Source organism: Bos mutus, chromosome 6 (genome assembly GCF_027580195.1).
Source record: "Bos mutus isolate GX-2022 chromosome 6, NWIPB_WYAK_1.1, whole genome shotgun sequence".
Classification (NCBI taxonomy): domain Eukaryota; kingdom Metazoa; phylum Chordata; class Mammalia; order Artiodactyla; family Bovidae; genus Bos; species Bos mutus.
The window spans coordinates 90291122-90313169 of record NC_091622.1 but is presented as its reverse complement, the minus strand read 5'-3'; the positions used below and the strand labels follow the sequence as shown (position 1 = coordinate 90313169).

Below are 22048 nucleotides of genomic sequence, written 5' to 3'. Positions count from 1 at the left end.
TCCAATAAGCTGGCTGTTCACCTCAGGTGGTCAACGTATTGGAGCTAGTTTAAGTAAAAAATCATTGTGAAGAAAGAACTCCATTGCTCAGTTTACAAACATCCAAACCCTACTTCATCTGTTTTTGTTCCAATTAAGTTCCCTCCAATCTTATGGAATCCCAATTGTTAGATTTAAATGATAAGACTGCTGTTATCACCCAGTTATAGCAAAGTCCTCTTAGTAAGAGAAGGACGCTTCTCACCGCTTCTCCCTGCTTCATCCTTTACAAAGAACAAAATACTACTCTCAAAATCTCAAAAAGGGAACCAAGACCAGGAATTAAGTGAACATAATATCTATTTTTATTACGAAAACATTAAATTTTGACACATTGCTTCATTGCTTTTTTTAAAAATCTATGATCTGACTTAAACCTATTCAGCAAAAATGCCAATAAATTATATAAACCATAGTTTGAGTCTTTTTTAAAACTAGGGACATAATATGTTTTATAATAATCAAATAATAATACTAAATCTGAGTTGTATGAGCTGTTAATTTGTAATGTGTTTTAATGTTTAGCTAAAAATAAAATCAAAACCAAACACATGCTAATACACTGTTGGAAAAGTTTCTCAGAAACCTCCTCCTCTTCACTGCGTGTCTGCAGCCTTCTTCACTAGGTACAGAACACCGCCGTGTCAAGTGTCAAGGCACTCACGCTCAACTGTCTTGTCCTGCTCACATCAGGAGTCATACTGGGTGAAGGGCTGATGATGTATTACCCCCAGACCATGCTATCTTGCCTTTAAGTAAATCCATTTCTTCAAAAGGAAATCATTAGCTAGGAACTCCAATACTTAATTTAGAAACAGTGATTCCAACATACATTAAATCAAATGTGTTAGTACTTAAAAGTCACAAATTCTGAAAAGTAAAAATAGCAGACAAATACAGAACTCCACAAACAACCAATGAACTAAGGCAAATAGCACTGCCACCACATGCCTGAAAAAAATGGTATATTTTTGGTATCTGTAGTTCTTTGCAAATTATATTTTGGGACAGTTCGGTTCAATAAAACATGTATATTCTACATAAAGTTAGAGTAACAGGATTATCAACATGGGTGGCATCATTTAAAAAATACATCAATAGTTGTATTAGTGAATGTTTTCCGCTTGGTTTCTAAATCTTTATTTTCTGTGGAGGCAAACCAAAGCACTGTCTTAAGACTCCATCTTCAAAGTTACAATATAGTCTCTATCATTCCTAGAGATTTTAAAGCTAGATATGACCCTGCTCCTTGCCATCATCTTCATCTTCATCATCCTCATCGTCTTGGTCTCCGGATTCAAGTTCATCCTCTTCTTCAACCTAAAGGGAAAATACTCATTTAACATTATGAAGATCTGGTCACATCACATTCAACACAAAATGGTATCTACTCCAAGGATAAATTCTTTACTCTAGTAATTATAGTAGATTATGGGCCATCTGATTTCCTTGATTTAATATTCAAGGTTTCCTGTTATTTTTAATATGAGACAAGATACACAGGTTCACTTGCTGCCAGATGGCTACAACTCTACACATAAACCTGAACCAACACAGCCAAATGGGGATGGTACATTCGGATGGTGAGTGTCTCTGTTACCACAGGAACAAATAAATCAAGTCACCTTCCAGGCTCAGATTCCAAAAGAGAAGAGTTAATAAAAGCTGGAAACTGCATCTAATCTGTGTCTTAAGTCAATTCACATACCTACAAATCTATGCCAGTAGTGCTGATATACAAGCATACCAACATTCCCATTACACAGGACAATGTTTAAAAACACATCATAAAGAAACACATATAAACCATTTTTGGAAATATCGCAATCTTACTGGATGACCAAGTTCCTTGAGTTTATTCTTTAATGAAAATATTTTCTGGTCTTGATCGGCCAAGAGCACCAAGAGATCATCTTGTTCTTTTTTAGAATCTGTAATGTCCACCTCGAGCTTGTTTTTCTCATTTTGTAAGATGGCAATGGTACTGTTAGATGAATCCAGCTGCTCTTTAATAGCAGTTCTTTCCTCAGACAGAGCTTTAATTTCATTCTAAGAAAAGAAAGGTGAAAATCACAATCAAAAATTAGTATTCACTCTCCTACGGTTTTAACAAATATATTCTTTCTATGACAGACCTCTGTACTCATGCAATCTGAAGAGTTTGGGGGTTAGGTGTTGGGGGGACAAGAGATTTTAAAATACACACACACACAAAGTCATCTAGTAACATGAGAATTTATGTTAGGCTATACATCAAAGATGATTGCTGTGAAAATCAGAGTTCGACAACAAAAAAATAGTTTTAATTACCCTACTCCTCAAAAAATCCTACTATTTCAGATAATCAGAGGAATAAATAAAGACATTAACATCTTACAGAAACCTGGTTAGCACCAGAATTAGGACTCAAATTAAAAAAAAAAAAAAAATTTTATCCCAACTTCACATATACAATTAAATGGGAAAGAAAGATAGCTTCAAGTAAAATCCATAGCTTAAATATAAAATAATTTGACCACAATCCAAAAGGCAGAATCACTTATTATCTTCCTCTTGCCATGTTTTAATTCCTACCTTTCTATTTTTATTACTGTTACCTCATTCTTTACTTCATCCTATCTGTTTTGATTTTTCTGTCACACAATAGGCTGGCAGGATTTAAGGTATCTGTGTTCTTTAGCTTATGGCTTGTGTATTAGCCAAAGCTATACTCCTTGTTTCTTACTGTGATTAGAGATTGATAAAACTTAACTCTTTTTTACTTTGACTAAACATGTGCTTTTACTTTCAAGTACACTCATATACAATCTTATTTTACATATTTGATACCATTATTTGAAACAGCATTTAAAAATATTCATTTGTGCCACCTTTAGTCATCAAAATAGGAATGGACTTATTGTGAGGTAAGATTATGTCCCACTAACTTTCTTCATAAATCCAAGAATTTGAGAAATTAAATGAAATAAAATAAAATTCCCTGGACTTCATTTCACATAGTATACAATGAATAAAAAGTTTCACCAAACCAACCTTTAACTCTTTAGTTTCTTGTAATAATGCTGACAGTCTTCCTTCTACATCAGTAGTTTTTGTAGCTATTACAGTTTCACTCTCTCCTGGTACAGGAGCTGATTTCGCCTGAAAGTAAAAATTGGGAAAAAAAAAAAAGTTTCTTTAAAGTTATAATCAATATGAAATTCTAATGATGATTTTTCTTGCTATTTTGAAATTTTATTTCCAGTAACAGAAAAATCTAATTCTCTCAGCATTTACCCTCAATAACGTGCTCTCCCTAAACAGATAAGTTGCCCTTACAGTGGAGCAGGAGGCTGGGTCAGGAGGGGTGTGGTATAAGCACTCATCAGAGTATAAGGAAGGTTGGTTTATGCAGCCTCAAGGCCGGGTCAGGCAAGTTATCAACGACACAGCTCTAATGTAGCTACGGCATAGCATTTAATATGTAGAGAACACTTTTCAGTCTTTTCCTCATAAAATTCCTATAAGTTAAGACTATACAGAGAGACAGATGAGTGCGGAAATTGAGTTGAATGCCATTAACTGGGAAAATACAAGTATTTTCTTAAGAGCTATAGGAAGTAATCCTAAATCAAAAATTTTCAGTCCTTCCCTTATCTTTTTTCTTCCAAAATACTGGGAAGTGGGGGTGTTGATCTCACAAATACCAAATACCTTAAAATGAGGAAAGGGCTTTGGAACTGGAAGAGGCAAAAGAATTTTGAGGTTCATGTTAGACAAAGTCTCAACTGCCTTGAAGACACTGTTGATAGAAATATGAACATTAAAGGCAATACCAGTAAGGGCTCATAAAGAAAGATGCAGGCTGTAGAGAAAGGTTCTATAGTCTCAGAGAAAACACATGGCATTATAAACAGAATGCTGGTAGAAGTATGGATGTTAAAAGTTTTGGTGAGGTCTCACATAGATGAGGAGGCTTCCCAGATGGCTCAGTGGTAAAGAATCCACCTGCCAATACAGGAGACCCAGGTTAGATCCCCGGGTTGGGAAGATCCCCTGGAGGAGGAAATGGCAACCCACTCCAGTATTCTTTCCTGGAAAATCTCATAGACAGTGTCATGTGGCAGGCTGTAGTCCACGGGGTCACGTAGAGCTGGACACAACTCAAGTGACTGAGCACGCATGCACAGAAATAGAGACGAGGAACATGTTATTGGAAAGTGGAGAAAAGGTGATCCTTGTTATAATGTGGCAAAGAACTTGGCTGACTTATGTTCTAGTGTTGTGGAAGGCAGAACTTGTGAGTGATGAACTATTCTAGCTGAGGAAATTTCTAAGCAAAGCATTAAAGGTGTGACCTGGTTTCTCCTTGCTGCTTACAGTAAAATATGAGAGGATAAAGATGGATTGAAAAAGGAACTGTTAAGCAAAAGGGAGTCAGAACTTGATGATTTAGAAAATTCCCGGCCTATCCCTACTGCAGTCAACGACAAAGCATGTCCCAGTGAAACACCAAGTGTGTGGCTGCACAACCGTCTGTGAAGAGATTACTCATGCAGCACATGGACCCAATCAACCATCTCTGCAGAAGCTGGAATAGAGATGTGGTTCCCCAGGAGGGATCCAGGAGAACCTTCCTCCTTGTTGGCTTGGAACCCTGGGAATTGCATGGGTCACCAATAAGGTTTTTGATAATTTTATACCAGCAGAAAACCTGCCAGCTTAGACTGAAAGATGGGGTGAAATATAAAAGACCAACAGGGACTTCCCTGGTGATCCAGTGGCTAAGCGTCTGCCCTCCCATTGAGGGGGTTCAATGGGGTTCAATGCCTGGTCAGAGAACTAGCGCCCACACACTGCAACTAACACCTAGGGCAGCCAAATAAACAAATAAAATGCCAACAAAATGAACCATAACTAACTGATAAAACTGACCTGGCAAGTCTGACTATGATACACTGTTTGCATGGCCAAGAAGCCTATGTATCTGAAACTCTGGCTAATGAATAACCTGAATGGAAGGTGCTGACAAATTTGCTTCTTTTCCATAGTGGCTGAGAAATAACCTCCTGACCTTGTATATACTACGTTTCAGAACAAACAAACAAAAAACAATAACTTACAAATGCTTCAGTTTTCTGTAACAGCTCCTGTTTTTCGGTCTGTAGTTTGGTAATCTCCACAGACTGTGAGTTTAACTGAGACTTTAAAGTTGCCAGTTCCTAAGGGACAAAAATAGTTGGGTTGTGACATTAAATAGTATTAATTTCATTAAGGAAATGTCTATTTACAGGAAGAAATTATTTTCTTCCTTGGCTCTTCTAAAATCATCACTTCCAAGTTTTAAAATTTAAGTGAAAGAAGTATTCTTGAACTTTGGGTTCAAGATGGAGAATTAAATGTGTACATTAAACATGTTCACCTCTGCTTCCTTGCAAGATCCAGTGTAAAAAATCACAAAGGGAGGACAGAAGGAGGAAAGGAAGAAAAGGTGGGAAGAAGGGAGGGAGGAAGGTGAGGAAGAAGGAGGGAGAGAGGGACTGAGAAAGGACAGGCAGGAGGGAGAAACCCACAGGGACAGAGAATAAGAGAAGAGAAAATAGCACTAAACTGTGGAATTTCCAAAAGCAAATGACAATGGTAACCAACTGGCACACCTGAGCGAGCTGAAACAGAAGCTGACCTTTTAGAAAGCCACGCTGCTGCCTGATTCATAATGCAGAACTACCAAAAGGCCTGGGAACTGGTACCACCAGATGTTTTGGAACTGTGAGTAAAACTGGGGTCAAAAACAGTAGGGTTGGAACTTCCCTGGTGGTAGAGTGGTTAAGAATCTGTCTTGCAATGCAGGGGACGTGGGTTTGATCCCTGGCCCAGGAACTAAGATCCAACATTCCACAGAGCAACGAAGTCCACACGCTGCAACTAAGACCCGATTCAGCCAAATAAGTAAAAACAACAACAATAACAAAAACCCAGCAGGGTTGGCTGAAAGTCTGCTTAGAAATAGAGCACTGAATCCCTGTCCTAACTCATGCCTCAGGTAATGTCTCCTTTTCTTTTGTCTGAAGACTAGAGGTATATTATTTGGAATGGGCAAAATAAGATGGTTTTAGACTCGGGGGCCACCAAACGCTGATGAAAGCAGTAGTAGTGTAGTGAAAGTGGTGGAATTAACTGAAAGCTTATGTATTAAGGTTGACGTTTCCAAACTTCTTGCTCATTCCCCTCAAAACAAGTCCAGGAAAAATGAAGCAATTCTAACAGTGGCTCTCCACCAAGGGCAATCTTACCCCACAGTATCTGGCAGTGCCTGGAGATACGAGGATGCTGTCATGTAAAAAGTGTTTTATTCTCTTACTATTTTCTATCATGAACATACATGTCTTTTCTCTGACTGTTTTGTTTCTTCAGTTATCAAAGTAAGTTATGTAAAAATTATGGACCATTTGGTCTTCTTTCTATACTCTATTTTACTATATATTATAAAAAAAACCCAAAACTGTTATTTAAAATATATCTTTGGGAAATATGAAAAGTAAATTTTTACTTGGGATTTATAGACTAAGAGTATATACTAATAACTTAATTTCATTTTAATATAGTTTTAGATTTCATAAAATCAAAACAGCATATTAACTCTTCCTCATAAGAACAAAACATTATGGCCACATTATTGGAGAGTTGTAAATCATTATTGACAAATATTATTATTTTTTAAAATGTTTCATTGTAGAATCCACTCTAGGGTACAGAGACATTGCCAAAATAAGACATTTTGCTACTCTCTGTCCAGGCATTCCCATCTGATCAGGCATGTCAGAGGGTGAGGACCAGCTGACTACTGGAGAAGGAAGTCAGTCCTAGGTTGGCCAAGCTATTAATTTCTTTTTTTAGTATTACTTTTTTTTTTAAAGAAACATATATTCCTTTTATAGAAAATGAAGGAAGGAGAGGGGGATAGAAGGAAGAAAAGGCACATTTGCTTTTCTAGACAATATATATTACTACAGCAGAAAAAGTTATTTTGCTTTATTTTTAGCTAGAGTCATCTAACTGAAATACATACAAGTTTACTTTCTGTTTTTCCCTTTTCCAATTCTAATAACCAACATTCTTCTGGATAGAACGATTTAAATGCCCAATACATTTAACCAAGCAGTTACCAAGAAAATTAAGCACAAGATTTTGTATCTTCATATTTGCAGCTTATAAATATATTTAAAGTTTCCTTAATTGCTTACTGACAATCTACAAACAATCTGGGTAAGATGCTGAGATCTATTAAAAAGTATACCATTGAAAAATAAATACACCATAAAAAGCAAAATACCATTACTGTACAATTAAAATGGCTTCTGTATTTTCAAATGGCTGTTTTCACTTGATAGAGAAGTGAAGACGCCTGACAAAGCAGTTCTAGATTAATGCAGGGCTGTTATGCTATTATAATTAAAACAAGACAAAACAGAGCCTGAATCAAGCTGAAAAGTGACCTGTTTTAACTCTGCAATTTGTTCAGAATCTCCTGCTGTTGCTGAAGACTGTTCATTTGTGCCAGGTGATGGTTGGGAAGATTTCTACAAAGAGCAGAGAGATAAACTGTGAAATAAATTCAGTTTAAATAGTGAGGAAAAAACAAAACAAAACTGTACACACATAAGCTATGCCTGGTACACGCACACCAAAAAATTCCACACTGACATTAAAAATTTTATGCCCAAAATAACATTTCAACATAGCACATCTTGTCAACAAAATTTCCATAGCTAATCAACTCATACCAAGTCATTTATTCAATCTAAGCACTTAACTGAGCTAATATAAAGAAAAGAGCATAAAAGCAGGTATTTACTGAGTGATTTCCATGTATTAAAAGAGTTTGATATGGAGTACCTCATTTAAATCTCACAGCAGTGGAACAGATACCACCACCACCATTTTATAGCTCAGCACACAAGTTTAAAGAGGTTAACTACATTGCTCAAATCCAGTTAGCCAGGATGCACTGATGCTTTAGACAGTCTGACTCCAGAGCTCACGTTCTAAAACCTTAAAATGATAACTTTAGCTTAAGGGATCCAGAAATAGAAACAAGCAGGATAATGAGAATTATTTTTGACCTCGATTTTATAACATTCACTTACCAAATTTTCAATCAAAGAGTCTTTTTCAGCCAGTTGACTTTGTAAAAGTTCCCGATTACTTTTTAATTCTTCTATCTCTTCTCGCAGCCTACTAATTTCTTCTGGCTGAATGCCATTCATCTGAGCCCCATCAGTGTAAGGACCTTGATGCTGACTGTCTTTTCCTATTAGGCATAAAATTTGAGAAGTCAACATGAAACTTTTCATTTTTTGAGCTGACAATTCAAGTGTAAAAAAATACATAATTTCCTGAATAATTACTTTGGAGGCACTTTTGTACGCACATTTCATCTTTGCAAAACAGTGCACTGACAAAATAACAAACTGATGTTTTCAGGGTTTCTGGGAGGAAAAACAGCACAGTCTTAAGACTAAACTGGCTCAGTGATCTAAAATTAAGAATTATAGTAGCTTCAATTCCAATTCTATCACTTAATATAAGAGAAAATAAAATCTTTTTAGAAATCTTCACAAAAGAATAGCTTTCTACACAGCCTAAAAGAACTGACGAATTATTGTCATAAATAGAGGAAGTAAAAGTTATTTTCTTCTGAAAATTTTGGTCACCTTCATATAAATAAACTATGTTTCTAAGCAGCTAGCATTCCAATCATAAGCAGTATAGAATGAGACTATTTACAAGCATTTGAGCCCTTAGCATGTGCCAGACACCAAACTAGAATTTTATATATATTACTTCATTTAAATCTCAGCTCCACTTTGCAGATTAAAAAAAAAAAAAGGAAAGGCTAGACCAGTCATTCAAAACTGGCTATACATTAGAATCACCTGGGGAGCTTGTAATAATCACTGATGCCTGGACCCAGTCCCTAACTAATTTAATTAGAAACTTCAGTGGGCGTCTCAGTATCAGTATTAAAAAAAAACTCAAGGGATCTCAATGTGTAGGTAGCTAAGGTTGAGAATCAATGGATAGCAGAGATTGGACTTCAAATTCTGACTTACACTTCTGTCACAGCGATTAAGGTTAAAGAAAGATGAGCCCACAAGAATAATCTCTTGGGGACACTACAATAGGAATGGCCAGCTACACTTTGGAGAAGGCAATGGCGCCCTACTCCAGTACTCTTGCCTGGAAAATCCCATGGACGGAGGAGCCTGGTGGGCTGCAGTCCATGGGGTCGCTAAGAGTCGGACATGACTGAGCAACTTTACTTTCACTTTTCACTTTCATACACTGGAGAAGGAAATGGCAACCCATTCCAGTGTTCTTGCCTGGAGAATCCCAGGGACGGGGTAGCCTGGTGGGCTGCCATCTATGGGGTCGCACAGAGTTGGACACGACTGAAGTGATTTAGCGGTAGCAGCAGCTGCTACACTTACCTAGCTGTACTTTAAGAAGATTATATTGATCCTTGTGTTGCTGAATCTGAGATACTTGTTGTGTGACTGCTGTCTGGAGCTGTTCATTTTGACATTTTAATGTAGAAATCTGCTGCTTTAATTCCTCCAGTTGCAGATCCTGTGAAACAAAACAATTCAAGTGTTTTAAATTCATACTAATGAGCATTAAGAACAAATTAAAAATTAGAGATTACTTTGGATGAGGATGTTAAACTACTCAACATTTTCAAACTCATTCAATAATTAAGCAATAACACAATATATGTACTAAGGCCGTTAACGGGTAGCAGAACTGTAAGATTTCAAGGCCCCACTACATGACACAACCTGCAGTCTCACTGTGAGTTTTGGTTTGGGGGCAGTGGTGGGAGGGGGGTGGTGGTGTCAATTTTAAAAACTTCATTTTATGGTCCATCAAACTAAAAAATGTATATACCAAATTCTTTAAGCTTCCATATGTATGCATCTTTATTACTTTTAACACTAAAAGACAAGCAGGGAACTTTGCTGCTGGTCCAGCGGTTAGGACTTCTCCTTTCAATGCAGGGGGTGTGGGTTCCACCCCTGGTCAGGGAGCTAAGACCCCACATGCCTCTTGGCCAGAAAACCCAAAACATAAAACAAGAAGCAATCCTGTAACAAATTCAGTAAAGACTTTAACAATAGTCCACGTTAAAATTAAAACAAACAAAAAAAGACAATCATAGAACATTTAGATTTTAAGAAAAAGCTTTCACTTCTTACCACCTCCTACTTTAACTGGTTAGAATGTGATCTGTATCTTTATTTTCTTCTAATTTTTTTCCAATCCAAGTTTTTTAAACTTATCATAATCAGTCCATACATCATTTTTTAACCTTTAATTTGCCTACTATTCAATCATAATTTCCTAATATTAATCAGGAGATACAATATAATTTATATTCAAAAACAACATGAAGGCTGCTCTCCATTTTTCTAAATGATAGTTTTATTACAATAAACAGCTTAGTCAATATAACTGTTTTTCACAATTTTGGAGAATTTCCTTAGGATTGGGTTCCAAATATAATTCAAAGTTTATATAAACATTTTATAGCTCTTGAGGCTTGTTGCCTAATTGCCAAATGGTGTTCTAATTGGTGAGAATATTTAAAATTAACATTTCTAAAGAAGAGTCATTATAGTAATTGTGTCAAATCACTCTTTTCTTCTTCCAAATCAACCATATTTATCAGCTCCAAGTATAGGCTATAATATTGCCTTCCAAGTTCTTATTTCCCACTGTTGTAAAGATTACATTTTACCATCTGGAAATGACTGTGATTTTGTACTAAGATAGATGAAAAATTCTAATAACCATGAGCAGAGTAATGATTCAAATTTGGATCATTCAAAGATGATTCTAATTTACTAATTTGCTTATAAACTGAAAAGCTCAGACTGAATGCTCAATATACCTTCAGTATATTTTTATCCTTTTTTAGAGTTTCATTGCCAGCAGTATACATTGTGGGGAAAAGAAAGTGGAGGTAGCTCTCATTCACAGGGCTCTACCCTAAAGCTCTTCCTTGCCACAGCTGCCTCAGCTGTGCAGTCGGCAGAGGCTGGAGGGCAGTGCAGGAACGGGACGGTGGACCTGCCTCACGTGAAACTGTCTTCATGACCCTCGAACTTTAACACCAGTAATCTCATTTTACAGATAATACTGCAGCACTTTCTAGGATTCCATTCCAATAAAGGTACATATGCCACAGTGAGGAATTAAATGAGAGAAGAAAACCAAGAAACACAGTTTGAAGGAATGTAAAGAAGCTAAGGTGCTGAATACTATGCAAGTGTGGGCTTGACTGGTATCCTGCAGAGAAAATGTCAGTTGATGATTTTCAAACTATAGTTTCAACTTATCATTATCCATTCTAATAGCTTCCCCTACTTTGTAGGGATATTGTGAAAATGCTGTGAAAATTAAATGTGACAGTATTTAAATGTGCTTAAGTGAGCACCCACAACACAGGAAACAAAAACCAGCAGTCACTATCATCATTGTCAGCTCCCTAATTTCCACCCATCACCACCATATCCTTCCTTCCCTCCAGCCCTGCCTCTCAAATTTCCCTTTATATAGCCAACAAAGATTCTGTGTACACATCAGCAACATGTGTCTTCCTTCTTTCTCCTTTTGCTAAGCTTACTCATAGTTATTCTTTTAGTGGGACTCAGCTTCTCTGTTTTCCCCAAGCTCCTACCCAGATAAATTAGGTAGGAGCTGCGATACACCTTTGATTATCTTTACTACTAGACTTGCTAAACACATATTAAGCTCTCAGTTTGCTGAATACTCAGACGCTTTTGAATTATTTAGGTTAATGATGAGTTTTACTTTGCATATCCTCTTGCATTTAGAAATGCCAAGAGAAATTCTTCCCTAAAGCAGAAAAGTATGAGTGCTTAGTCATGTCCAACTCTTTGCGACTCCATGGACTGTAGTCTGCTAGACTCTTCTGTCCATGGGATTCTCCAGGCAAGAATATTGGAGTGGGTAGCCATTCCGTTCTCCAGGGGCTCTTCCCAACCCAATGACTGAACCTGGGTCTCCTGCGTTCCAGGTGGATTCTTTACCATTGGAGTCACCAGGGAAGCCTCAGAAAAGTATCTAAACTTCTGGTATAACAGAGACTGTATACAATTTATCAGTACATACTTGCTCTCGAATCATATTTTTGTAGTGAGTCACAATACTGTCATGCTGCTCTAATGTTTTCTTCACCTCTTCTTCTTTTTTATCTTCTTCACTGGACTTATAAATAGCCTTAGTTATCACACCTATAAAAGAAGACATTTAAAAATACTGTTTTATTATCAAGACTTATCAGTAAAAACACATGGCCTAACTGCATGAGCCTTTGGGCTTCCTGGTGGCTCAGCAGTAAAGAACCTGCCTGCCAATCCAAAAGACGTGGGTTCAGTCCCTTGGTTGGGAAGATTGCCTGGAGAAGGAAATGGCAACTCACTCTAGTATTCTTTTCTGGGAAATCCCATGGACAGGCTACAGTCCATGGGGTCGCAAAAGAGTCGGACATGACTTTGCAACTAAACAACAACTGCATGAGAGATCAGAAGTCTTCTTTCCAATCTCACTGAGTGCCCACAGTCCTTCAGTGGGCTACAGAGCAAGAGCTAAAAAAAGATACTTTTACTTTTAGGCTTATCATACAATCAATCTGCACGCATCCAGAATATACATATAAAATAAAATCATAGGTACTTTTTAATGAATGTCAAGAGGAACTCTTGTCATCTTACCTTCAAGTTCTTTTACCAGTTTTGTAAACTCATGATCAAATATCATGCATTCTGGACTGGGGAAGTTTGGCTGGGGTTTCTGAGACGCTCTGGAATACAGCTCATGTTTGCTAATAAATCCTAGTTTCTCTATGAAATTCTCTTTGCCAATCCTCTTCTCTATCAGTTGTTTTAGTTTCTCTCTACAGAGATAAGTATATTGAGATGCTTAAAAAGTCATAACAAAACAGAAAAGCCTGGTCTACATTATGCTTTGGCAGAAAAAAATTTATCATTATCTATTGATGACATCAGCAAATCATTTTCCCCTTACTTACTTCATATAGGTCTCGAGAGAGTTATCATTGAAGTAAATCGAAATGCCCAACAAGAGAGCACATAAGCCTTGGACCAACTGTTCCTCTTCTCCAAGATTTTCTGCAATTTGTCCTGTAAGCTGAAATCTCTGTTAAGAAAACTAATGGTTCATAGTATCAAGAATACTTCATTTTACAATTTGAATCTGACATGTATTTCATGTAAGTTTCAACAAGAAATTCTATACGCAAGCCAAGAAAACATAAAACAGTGGTATACATGTACACACACACACCCCCCCACACACACAGCTTAAGCAAGCATCATTATCACCTTAACCGTTTAAAAATCTGCAACATAAAGAGAATGCAAACATTTGAGGCATGGAGCTACCTCTAATTGAGAAGAAGAAATAGAAAAGATAAATACTTATATGCATCTTACTAAAACATAAAGGATACAAATGGAACATTGGCTGAATTGTGAAGAAAGTGTGTCACTGCAATGGGGCAGTTGCTAAGCCAGGTACAAAGCAACATTAGTAATCCAACTCTTGTCTGTATTTTGCTTCCCTGCAATAAACAAGTTAGCAGAAATCTTTTTATGCTTTTCAAACTTGAAGTTGCCCTAAGATCCCTCCCCATCTACATAAAAAGACATTTAACATCTTATAAAAGATGTGTCAGGAATCTGGATTTTAAAAATTGAACAAGAAAATGCACTCTTGTGTCCTCTTTGGACTGCACTTCTGAAACAGAGAGCAGAAATTAGACTTGATCCATGTTTATAAGCATATACCAGGTTATCTAAAATATTGCCAGTGGAAAACCTGATATGCTCAGGAAGAAATACATGATGTGGATGCTTATAATTTATCAATCTTAAAACACTTTAGCATAAATTTGCTGGCAAATTTAATATGCTTCAATAAGAATTAAAAAAAAAAAACTAGTTTCTAATAAAAATACAAATTCTACCTCCTTCAAAAAAATATCAAAAAAAACCCAAAACCGCAAAACCAAAGACATAATCTCCTGAATTGTTTAGTTAAATTCCATTAAAGAATATATTTCTCTAACAGGAAAATAATTAAACCATGTTACAAACTCCTGAGAAATGCCAAATAATGAGAAATCACAAGCATAATGGAGAAGAAAAAGATTTATTTAAATTAGCTAAGTGCCTCAAACCCCTAACTAACTATACTGCTGCTAATATGTTAAACAATATTGGAAACTAGCACGTCCATCAACACTACACTTTCCTAAATTTTCATACAACACATTTATATCCCTTATATGAGGTATTTTCTTAGTTCCTAATATTCAGTTCAGTCGCTCAGTCGTGTTCGACTCTTTGCGACCCCATGAAACGCAGCATGTCAGGCCTCCCTGTCCAACACCAACTCCCGGAGTCTACCCAAACTCATTCCATTGAGTTGGTGATGCCATCCAACCATCTCATCCTCTGTTGTCCCCTTCTCCTCCTGCCCTCAATCTTTCCCAGCATCAGGGTCTTTTCAAATTAGTCAGCTCTTCGCATCAGATGGCCATAATATTGACCTTGCCCAAATTATATTACATAACCTGCATTTCTGTTTAAGCAAAACAAAACTTGCTTGAAAGAAGATAATGGAAATTAGCACAATAATGCATTACTTTGGGAGTAATTTCAGAAAATTTCCAAAATACAACTGTTTAAAAATCAAGACAAGGGATGGATACAAAAGCAACTATTACTATGTTTTGAAAAATTTCTATCACTCACCCAGACTATTCTAATTTCATGAACCTTAATGGCAATATCTTGGCCTTTCTATAATCTTTTTTCAAGTACATTTAATTAAATTCAAATCAGACCTCTTCAAATGCCAAGTTAGCATTAATTAGCATGATTTAGTTTTTACATAAAGCATTAGTTTTACTTTTTCCTTGCCTTTATGTCATTATTGTGTCCACAGTATATCTTCATGTTACCCAGGTAAACTGAAAATAAAATTTATTATGGGAATACCATTTGCAGGCACCAAACATACTGACATTGTATAAACAAGGGCATTCTATCAAATCACTGACTGATGTCTGAGTAAACAAAAATGGAATTAGGTTCAATTTTGAAAAGTATGTCCTTTGGGGTCTAGCTGAAGGTTAAAAAGAGCAAAGTCAAACATAACTGGTTAGAACCAGGTAGAAGACAGAATGGAACACCTTGTTTATTAAAGCAACAATTCTGATTAGGAATGAGCCTAATTAAAACTGTATATGTACACTGCTATGTGTGAAATAGATAGCTAATTGGAAGCTGCTGTATAGCACAGGGAGCTCAGCTCAGCTCAATGCTGAGATGACCTGGGCACGGGGGGCGGTGGGACAGGGGAAGTGAGAGGGATGCTCAGAAAAGGAGGGGTATATGAATACATATGGCTGATTCATGCTGTTGTACAGCAGAATTGTAAAACAATGATCCTCCAATTTAACAAATTAAAAAAAAAAAAAAAAACAGGAAAGAAATTCAACCAGAGTAGTCATGGAGGGCTCTTTTTATTTAGAAATGAAAGTTCTAAAGATGTTCTCAATAGGATCATAACAATAATAACAAAATGTTAATTTTTTAATATATGATTTAGAAAAAATAATTCACTGCTCTATCATGATGTCATTTAATTATAGTGACGCTAACCGCTATTAAAATCTCTCTCTCCTGGACTTCCCTGGTGGTCCAGTGGCAAAGACTCCGACTACCAACGCAGGGGGCCCACGTTCAATCCCTGCCTGCTGCAACTAAGGGTTCATATGCCACAGCTAAAGATCCTGCCTGCCACAATGAAGATCGCAAAGTCTGTGTGCCTCAACTGAGATCCAGCACAGCAAAAAATAGAAAAAAACTCTGTTATCAATTATCTCCCACTGTAAGAAACAACCAAAGTCAAATATTTTTACATGTTGACAACATGGATGTACTCATTCTACTACTGGAATTTTTTCCAGCTTGAAAAAATAAATAAATAAAAGTATCATTAAAGGGAGCCTTAAAAAAGTGGGAGAGGCTAAAACTGACCAAAAATCTTAGTTTGTTAACTAGTGAAAAATGCTCTCTTCTTTTAGGGGGGAAAAAAGCTCTATCTAAACTAAAAATGTTTCAAAATACTGTTGGAACCTTTATCTATCTGCAAATACTTCTGCCTACCATTCATAAATTGCATGATGCATTTGAATTACACATCTACTGCAAAAAAAAAAAAATGGCTGAGAATTATTTCAAATCTTGTTGCAGAGAACCTCAAACATTTCAGAAGAAATAAAGTATCATTCCTAAAAATACATTAATAATAAAAATATGTAAAGTTAACATTTTAAACAACTGGTGTTTAAGTATTAAAATGAGGTTCAAGAGTATTATGATCAGATTTACTTCCTAGTGGTGGCCTCTGAAGACAGAGAATAATAGGAAAGGGACTAGATGGAACTTGTGGGATTATGAACACTATGCTGCACATTTTGTCTTGGGTGGGGGTTACAGAAATATATTCAACCATGAAAATCATTAGACTGAACACTTAAGGTCTGTGCATTTTACTGTATATAAATTATACTTTCCAAAATTTCCCTTTTAAATGAATGACATGCACACTTATAAAACTCTTTACTTAGTATTGAAAATTCTGACAGCTAAAGCTGCCATATCTGTGCATGAGGTATTAACACACGTTAAATCATGCTCATACACAAAGATACAACTCCCAATAGAACCTCAGTTATTAGTATCCATGCTGCATAATTGAACACATGCCCAAATATGGAATTAAAAGTACACACTTTTTGGCCAAGTGTCCCAGAAAACAGATCAAAATCAAACACAAATCATACTCTCCCCTAGCACACATCAAAAATGAATCCGAAATGGTAGTGTAGCACATACATAACACCCAGAGTAACTCAAGATGTTTAAACTCTTTCAAATCACAAATTTATACTTACTATTGTATATTTTCAATAACTTATATAATAGAAAAGTATCATATTCTTTCATACGCTGATTAAAAACAAAATTTTTAACTCTTAAATTTTACTACCTCTGAAATGGTTTCATTGGAAATAAAGCAGCAAGCTCGGGTGAAAAATCACACCAAAAACCCCAAACCAAGGAATTCCAGAAAGTGCAAGCATCCCCAGAGGAAGCACAAGGAGAGCTTCAGATGCTCACTCCCACAGTCCTTAGTAACACCACTACAGTACCCAGAGAGAAACCCGAGAGTCACGGTAGAGATTAACTTGCTGACACATACAAGTGTGAGTAGGATGTAACTTCAAACAAGCAGTTAAAAAAAAACAATTAACAAAACCCAAGACAAAGAAAAAGGCTGGCTGTAGGAGGAAATGCCTAAGCCCAAACAAGTGATACATACCCGTCGGTTGATCTTATCGCCCTGCAAATTATACATTAAAGATTATTTGAAAATATTACTGCTTGAGAAAAATGTATACCCAGAAAAATCCCTCAAATACAGTCTCTCTAGCAACCCAAGCCAACAGTTTGGAACAGGAAGATCTAATCTTTTATTATACCAACGTATGTACATTTTAGAGGAGAAAGGCTAATTTTACAGCACTGTGATTACTTAAAAGTGGGAAGACACCACTATCTTTAGGATTTCTCATTATGCATTAGTTAGAATTGCAATGTTAGAGCTAACTATGTGGTGATGATGGTCAGACAGTTAATTACTATTTGGCTTAAGAAAAGCTGTTAAACACCACTATATTTAAAATAAGTACCTAGTAAGGACCTACTGGGAACTCTACAGGGAACTCTACTTAATATTCTGTAAAAATCTTTATGGGAAAGAATCTAAAAAAGAATGGATATATGTATAACTGATTTACTTTGCTGTATACCTGAAACTAACACAACATTGTAAATAAAATATACTCTAATACAAAATTAAAAAAAGAAAAGCCGTTTTCCATACACAGCAACAAGAGAAAAACAAGTATTAAATAAATAAGACTATGAATACTCTGGAGTACTTCTAAAAAATCACTAAGATAAATAATAAAGATAAAGCAGGCTTTCAATCAAAGTACACTGATTCTAAATAACAAAGAAAGAGTTCAACTCTCTTTGCACTAGCTAATTTTTAAGCCTTCATTTATAACTCCCTATGGATGGTACTGATGTTTCTTTAAAAGCTCACAATAAAACAATTCAACAAGTGCGGCAAAATTAAAAACTGAGAAGCACTCCACATATCATGGGGAAGGAATAAGATAATACCAGTGGATAGAGCAATTTTAGACTTATGGACATTTTCACTCTCCTTGAATGATTTTGAATGTCTATGACTTTAAAGTTTTGCTTAAGCATCAACCTGAATCATTAAACAGCAAGGCTGGCACATGTGGGCAAATCAACTAAATATAGTAAGGGATATTCCTAAATATCAATCCTTTAGCATTCACATTTCAATGAAGCTTCGATACTTTTATTAGGAGTCTAAAGGAATGCAAACATCTTACGTTTATTTACATCTCACTAGGTAAACTATACGCCTTGGGGTTCGGAGGATTTGAGAGCTCACAAACATCAAGGGGTATGTATACTGTTTAACTATATAAGCAATGGATTGGTATTTTATTTTTGTTTTCTGAATGGAAGATCAATTGCCCTGGGAAGAGAAAGAGCAAGGTACACAGCTATGAACCACTCTATTCTATTCCCTCTCATACACTGATCCGAATTCAGCTATTGAGCAGTAAGAGAAATTATTATGTGGATGATATAAAAAGAAAACAAATTCCCCCCCTCAAAAAAAAAAAACCCACCAACTTTCTGTACAGAACATGTGTTTCCATCCTGATGCAGACCTTATTCATTATTTGGCAAAACCCCTGATAAGAGTAGTATTTCCTGCTTTCTCTCCACAAAACCATTTCTTGTAACAGTGAGCTAATGAGCAGTCTTTGCCTTGTTTCCTTTCCATCTGCATCTACTAAGGACAGCCTTAAATCCTTGTGTCACTGACATCAAAATGAAACTTCCCACCCTCCCTAGAGAAATCTTGGTCACTTTACCTGTGAAAGAATGTTGGTGCACTGCTGCAGCAATGAAACTGGAGGATTGCCGATACTTGTAGCAAGTTGAACCCTGAGCAACTGTTCTTTCTGGGTAGCGTTTTCTTGCAAAGCATGGGCAAGGGCCACGGCAGCACACCAGTTTGAAAGCGAATCAGTAGAAAATAAACCTCCGCATAACAACTGACCAGCTGAGACCGTATTGCCTGTTGCTACAAAGGTGGCAGGCAGATAACAATAAGGTGAAAATGAATTATGCTGTTTCCAAACACACAAAAATAGTATGAAATAATACTTAAAAATCTGTTTATTAGCAGTACTAAGTAACACTTTCAAAAGTCTGTTTTTACAAAATAAAATTTAAAAGATGACAAAAAAGTATCTTGAAAGGAAAGTAGCAAAACAAAGAAATATTAGAACACTTCAGGCATCAAACTGATGATGGTATATTCCAGAAATTATGACCTTAATTAAAAACTTCACTTCTAAAACAAATTGAGAGGACATGTTATATTTTAAACATTACATTACATACTAATATCATACATTTTAAATATCTACTGCACATTTATTTTTTACTATTAAAAGATAATTATTTATTTTAAAAGTTAGAATTAAATTATTTACCATCAATAGTGGAAGGCAGAAGTGTTGACACAATTTCTCCTTGTCCTTTCTGATTTTTATATAAGAAACACTGGAAACAGTAGAGAACAGCACAGCGTAATACAAATGGCTGCCTTTCATTAACCATGGACATGAGAAGTACTACGATGGCTGGTCTGTTGCATTTAAAAAGAAAAGAACAAAAAGAAATGTTCCAGTCTACGTACATAAATCAATAGCTAGTCATTTTTGTTGACTGAAAAGCCACAGCCAGAATACCAGCAAGTTAACTATTTTCATCTCCATTTCACAGAAAAGATATCTGCAGCTGAGAGAAATGAAGTGATCTGCTTGCTAAGGCACACAGCTAGGAAGTGATACCCAAGTACAAATACACAGGTTCTGAAGACTGGAAACTCTTAAAATACCAACATATTTATCTCGTCAGATAATTTCTTGTTTCAAAACACAGGACTGAACTCCTTAAAAGAATAAGACGTGCAGACAAGATATACTAATTCGTCTGCGGGATCTCAGCATTTCTCTTTTCCTACCTTGGTGGGTTTGAAGGTGCATTTACAGAAGCAAAGTAGTCTTGGTTTACTTGGCAGCCTCGAATAACTTCTGATACAGTATTAATGGTCTGTAATGAACATGAGTGGAGAAGAAAATTTAGAGAAAGTGAGTTGAAGGAAAAACCCTGTTTTTAAAAGAAGAAAATGTTACATTCTTTTGCTTTTTGCTTTTAAACAACAAAACTTAAGATAACAAAAATGTCAGTTACAGCGTTATAATCTTGTAACACTTTTGTGAGATTGTATTTTAAAACACTAAGCGCCTCCAACTAAAAATAAACTTGACCACATGCATTTAAAATCTCAAAAAAACCCTAAAATTAATAATAACCTCTAAGAGAGAGACTCTATTTCTACAAAGCAAGAAAAAGGATGCTTAAAAATAAAATCAGAGAACATATTTAAAATGCAACAAATTACAAATTCAATTTAAGGATGAGGCTGAAAAAAACCTCCAAGTAAAAAGAATAAAAAGACACTGGGTCCAGAAAGTCTAATAATCTATTAATAGAGTTCAAGACACAGAAAACAGGAAATTGTCAAAGAACACATAAAACTTCCTCAGAACTGAAGTACTTATGTCTCTAGTTTGAAAGGGCCCAATGAGTACTAAAATTTAGTGGGGTTGAGAGGTAGAGTCTGTAATACAGCACCTCATCAGTAAATTTCAGAAACAAACCAGAAAGATTCTAGAGAAAGAAAGTGGGTTATACAAAAAGACTCAAAATGGCTTCAGACTTCTTAGTAGCAACACTGGAATAATGTTCTGAAAGTTGAGTGTTAATGATTTCCAATTCTGAATTCCATACCTAACCAAATACTAGATTAATTCTGAAGGTGGAGGAATGACATGAAAAAGCTAAAACCAAATTATCTTGCCATTCACCCCCTTTCAAGAAGTTAAGTAAAATAAGATAATGAACCAAGGGGTGGTAGAAAATGACACAGAATCTAGATAACCAAGGGATCCCCTGGGGGCTCAAACGGTAAAGAATCCACCTGCAATGAGGGAGACCTGGGTTTGATCTCTGGATTGGGAAGATCCCCTGGAGGAGGGCACGGCAACCCATTGCCAGTATTCATGCCTGGAGATTCCCAATGGACAGAGGAGCCTGGTGGGCTACAGTCCATGGAGTTGCAGAGTCGGACTTGACTGAGCGACTAAGCATGGCAAAAGGATCATTGCTGCTGCTGCTGCTGCTAAGTCGCTTCAGTCGTGTCCGACTCTGTGCGACCTCATAGATGTCAGCCCACCAGGCTCCCCCGTCCCTGGGATTCTCCAGGCAAGAACACTGGAGTGGGTTGCCATTTCCTTCTCCAATAAAAGGATCATTAGACAGAGTGAATCAAAGTCCCAGGATAGGGACTTTCCTGGTGGTCCAGGAGCTAAGACTTAATGTTCCTAACGTAGGGGGCCCAGGTTGAATCCCTAGTCAGAGAATTAGATTCCACATGCTACACACAATGAAGATGCAAATAAATAAATAAAAGGTAAGTTCCAGGATAAGAGCTGTGTGACAGAAGAAGAGAATAAGCAGCCCATATGGGAGCAAGAGGATAGGGAACTTCCAGAAGGCCTGAAGTGGGGAACATACTGTTAAGCACATGACAGTGTTAATACGCATTGATAGAAAATCAGTAAAATGAAAAAGAATATTATTATAACTCAGGAAAGAAAAAAGAT

General features: G+C 36.4%; 1 protein-coding gene across 2 annotated transcripts in view; it reads right to left on the bottom strand.

The window, feature by feature from the left end:
• Window positions 1-321: 321 nt before the first annotated feature.
• Window positions 322-22048, bottom strand: part of USO1 (USO1 vesicle transport factor) — an 80234-nt gene continuing 58507 nt past the window's right edge. Inside the window, exons 11-25 of one of the 2 annotated variants that reach the window (XM_070372528.1) lie at window positions 20344-20432; window positions 19811-19965; window positions 19184-19395; window positions 17518-17538; window positions 13574-13684; window positions 13133-13251; window positions 12816-12997; window positions 12214-12335; window positions 9510-9648; window positions 8166-8329; window positions 7515-7598; window positions 5142-5240; window positions 3073-3180; window positions 1873-2088; window positions 322-1359 (exon numbers count right to left, since the gene is read on the bottom strand). In XM_070372528.1, coding sequence (XP_070228629.1) covers window positions 1270-1359; window positions 1873-2088; window positions 3073-3180; window positions 5142-5240; window positions 7515-7598; window positions 8166-8329; window positions 9510-9648; window positions 12214-12335; window positions 12816-12997; window positions 13133-13251; window positions 13574-13684; window positions 17518-17538; window positions 19184-19395; window positions 19811-19965; window positions 20344-20432 — 1911 coding nt within the window. In that variant the 3' untranslated portion in view covers window positions 322-1269. The remainder of the gene's footprint in view (window positions 1360-1872; window positions 2089-3072; window positions 3181-5141; window positions 5241-7514; window positions 7599-8165; window positions 8330-9509; window positions 9649-12213; window positions 12336-12815; window positions 12998-13132; window positions 13252-13573; window positions 13685-17517; window positions 17539-19183; window positions 19396-19810; window positions 19966-20343; window positions 20433-22048) is intronic. The other variant, XM_005909114.2, reaches the window with a different exon arrangement.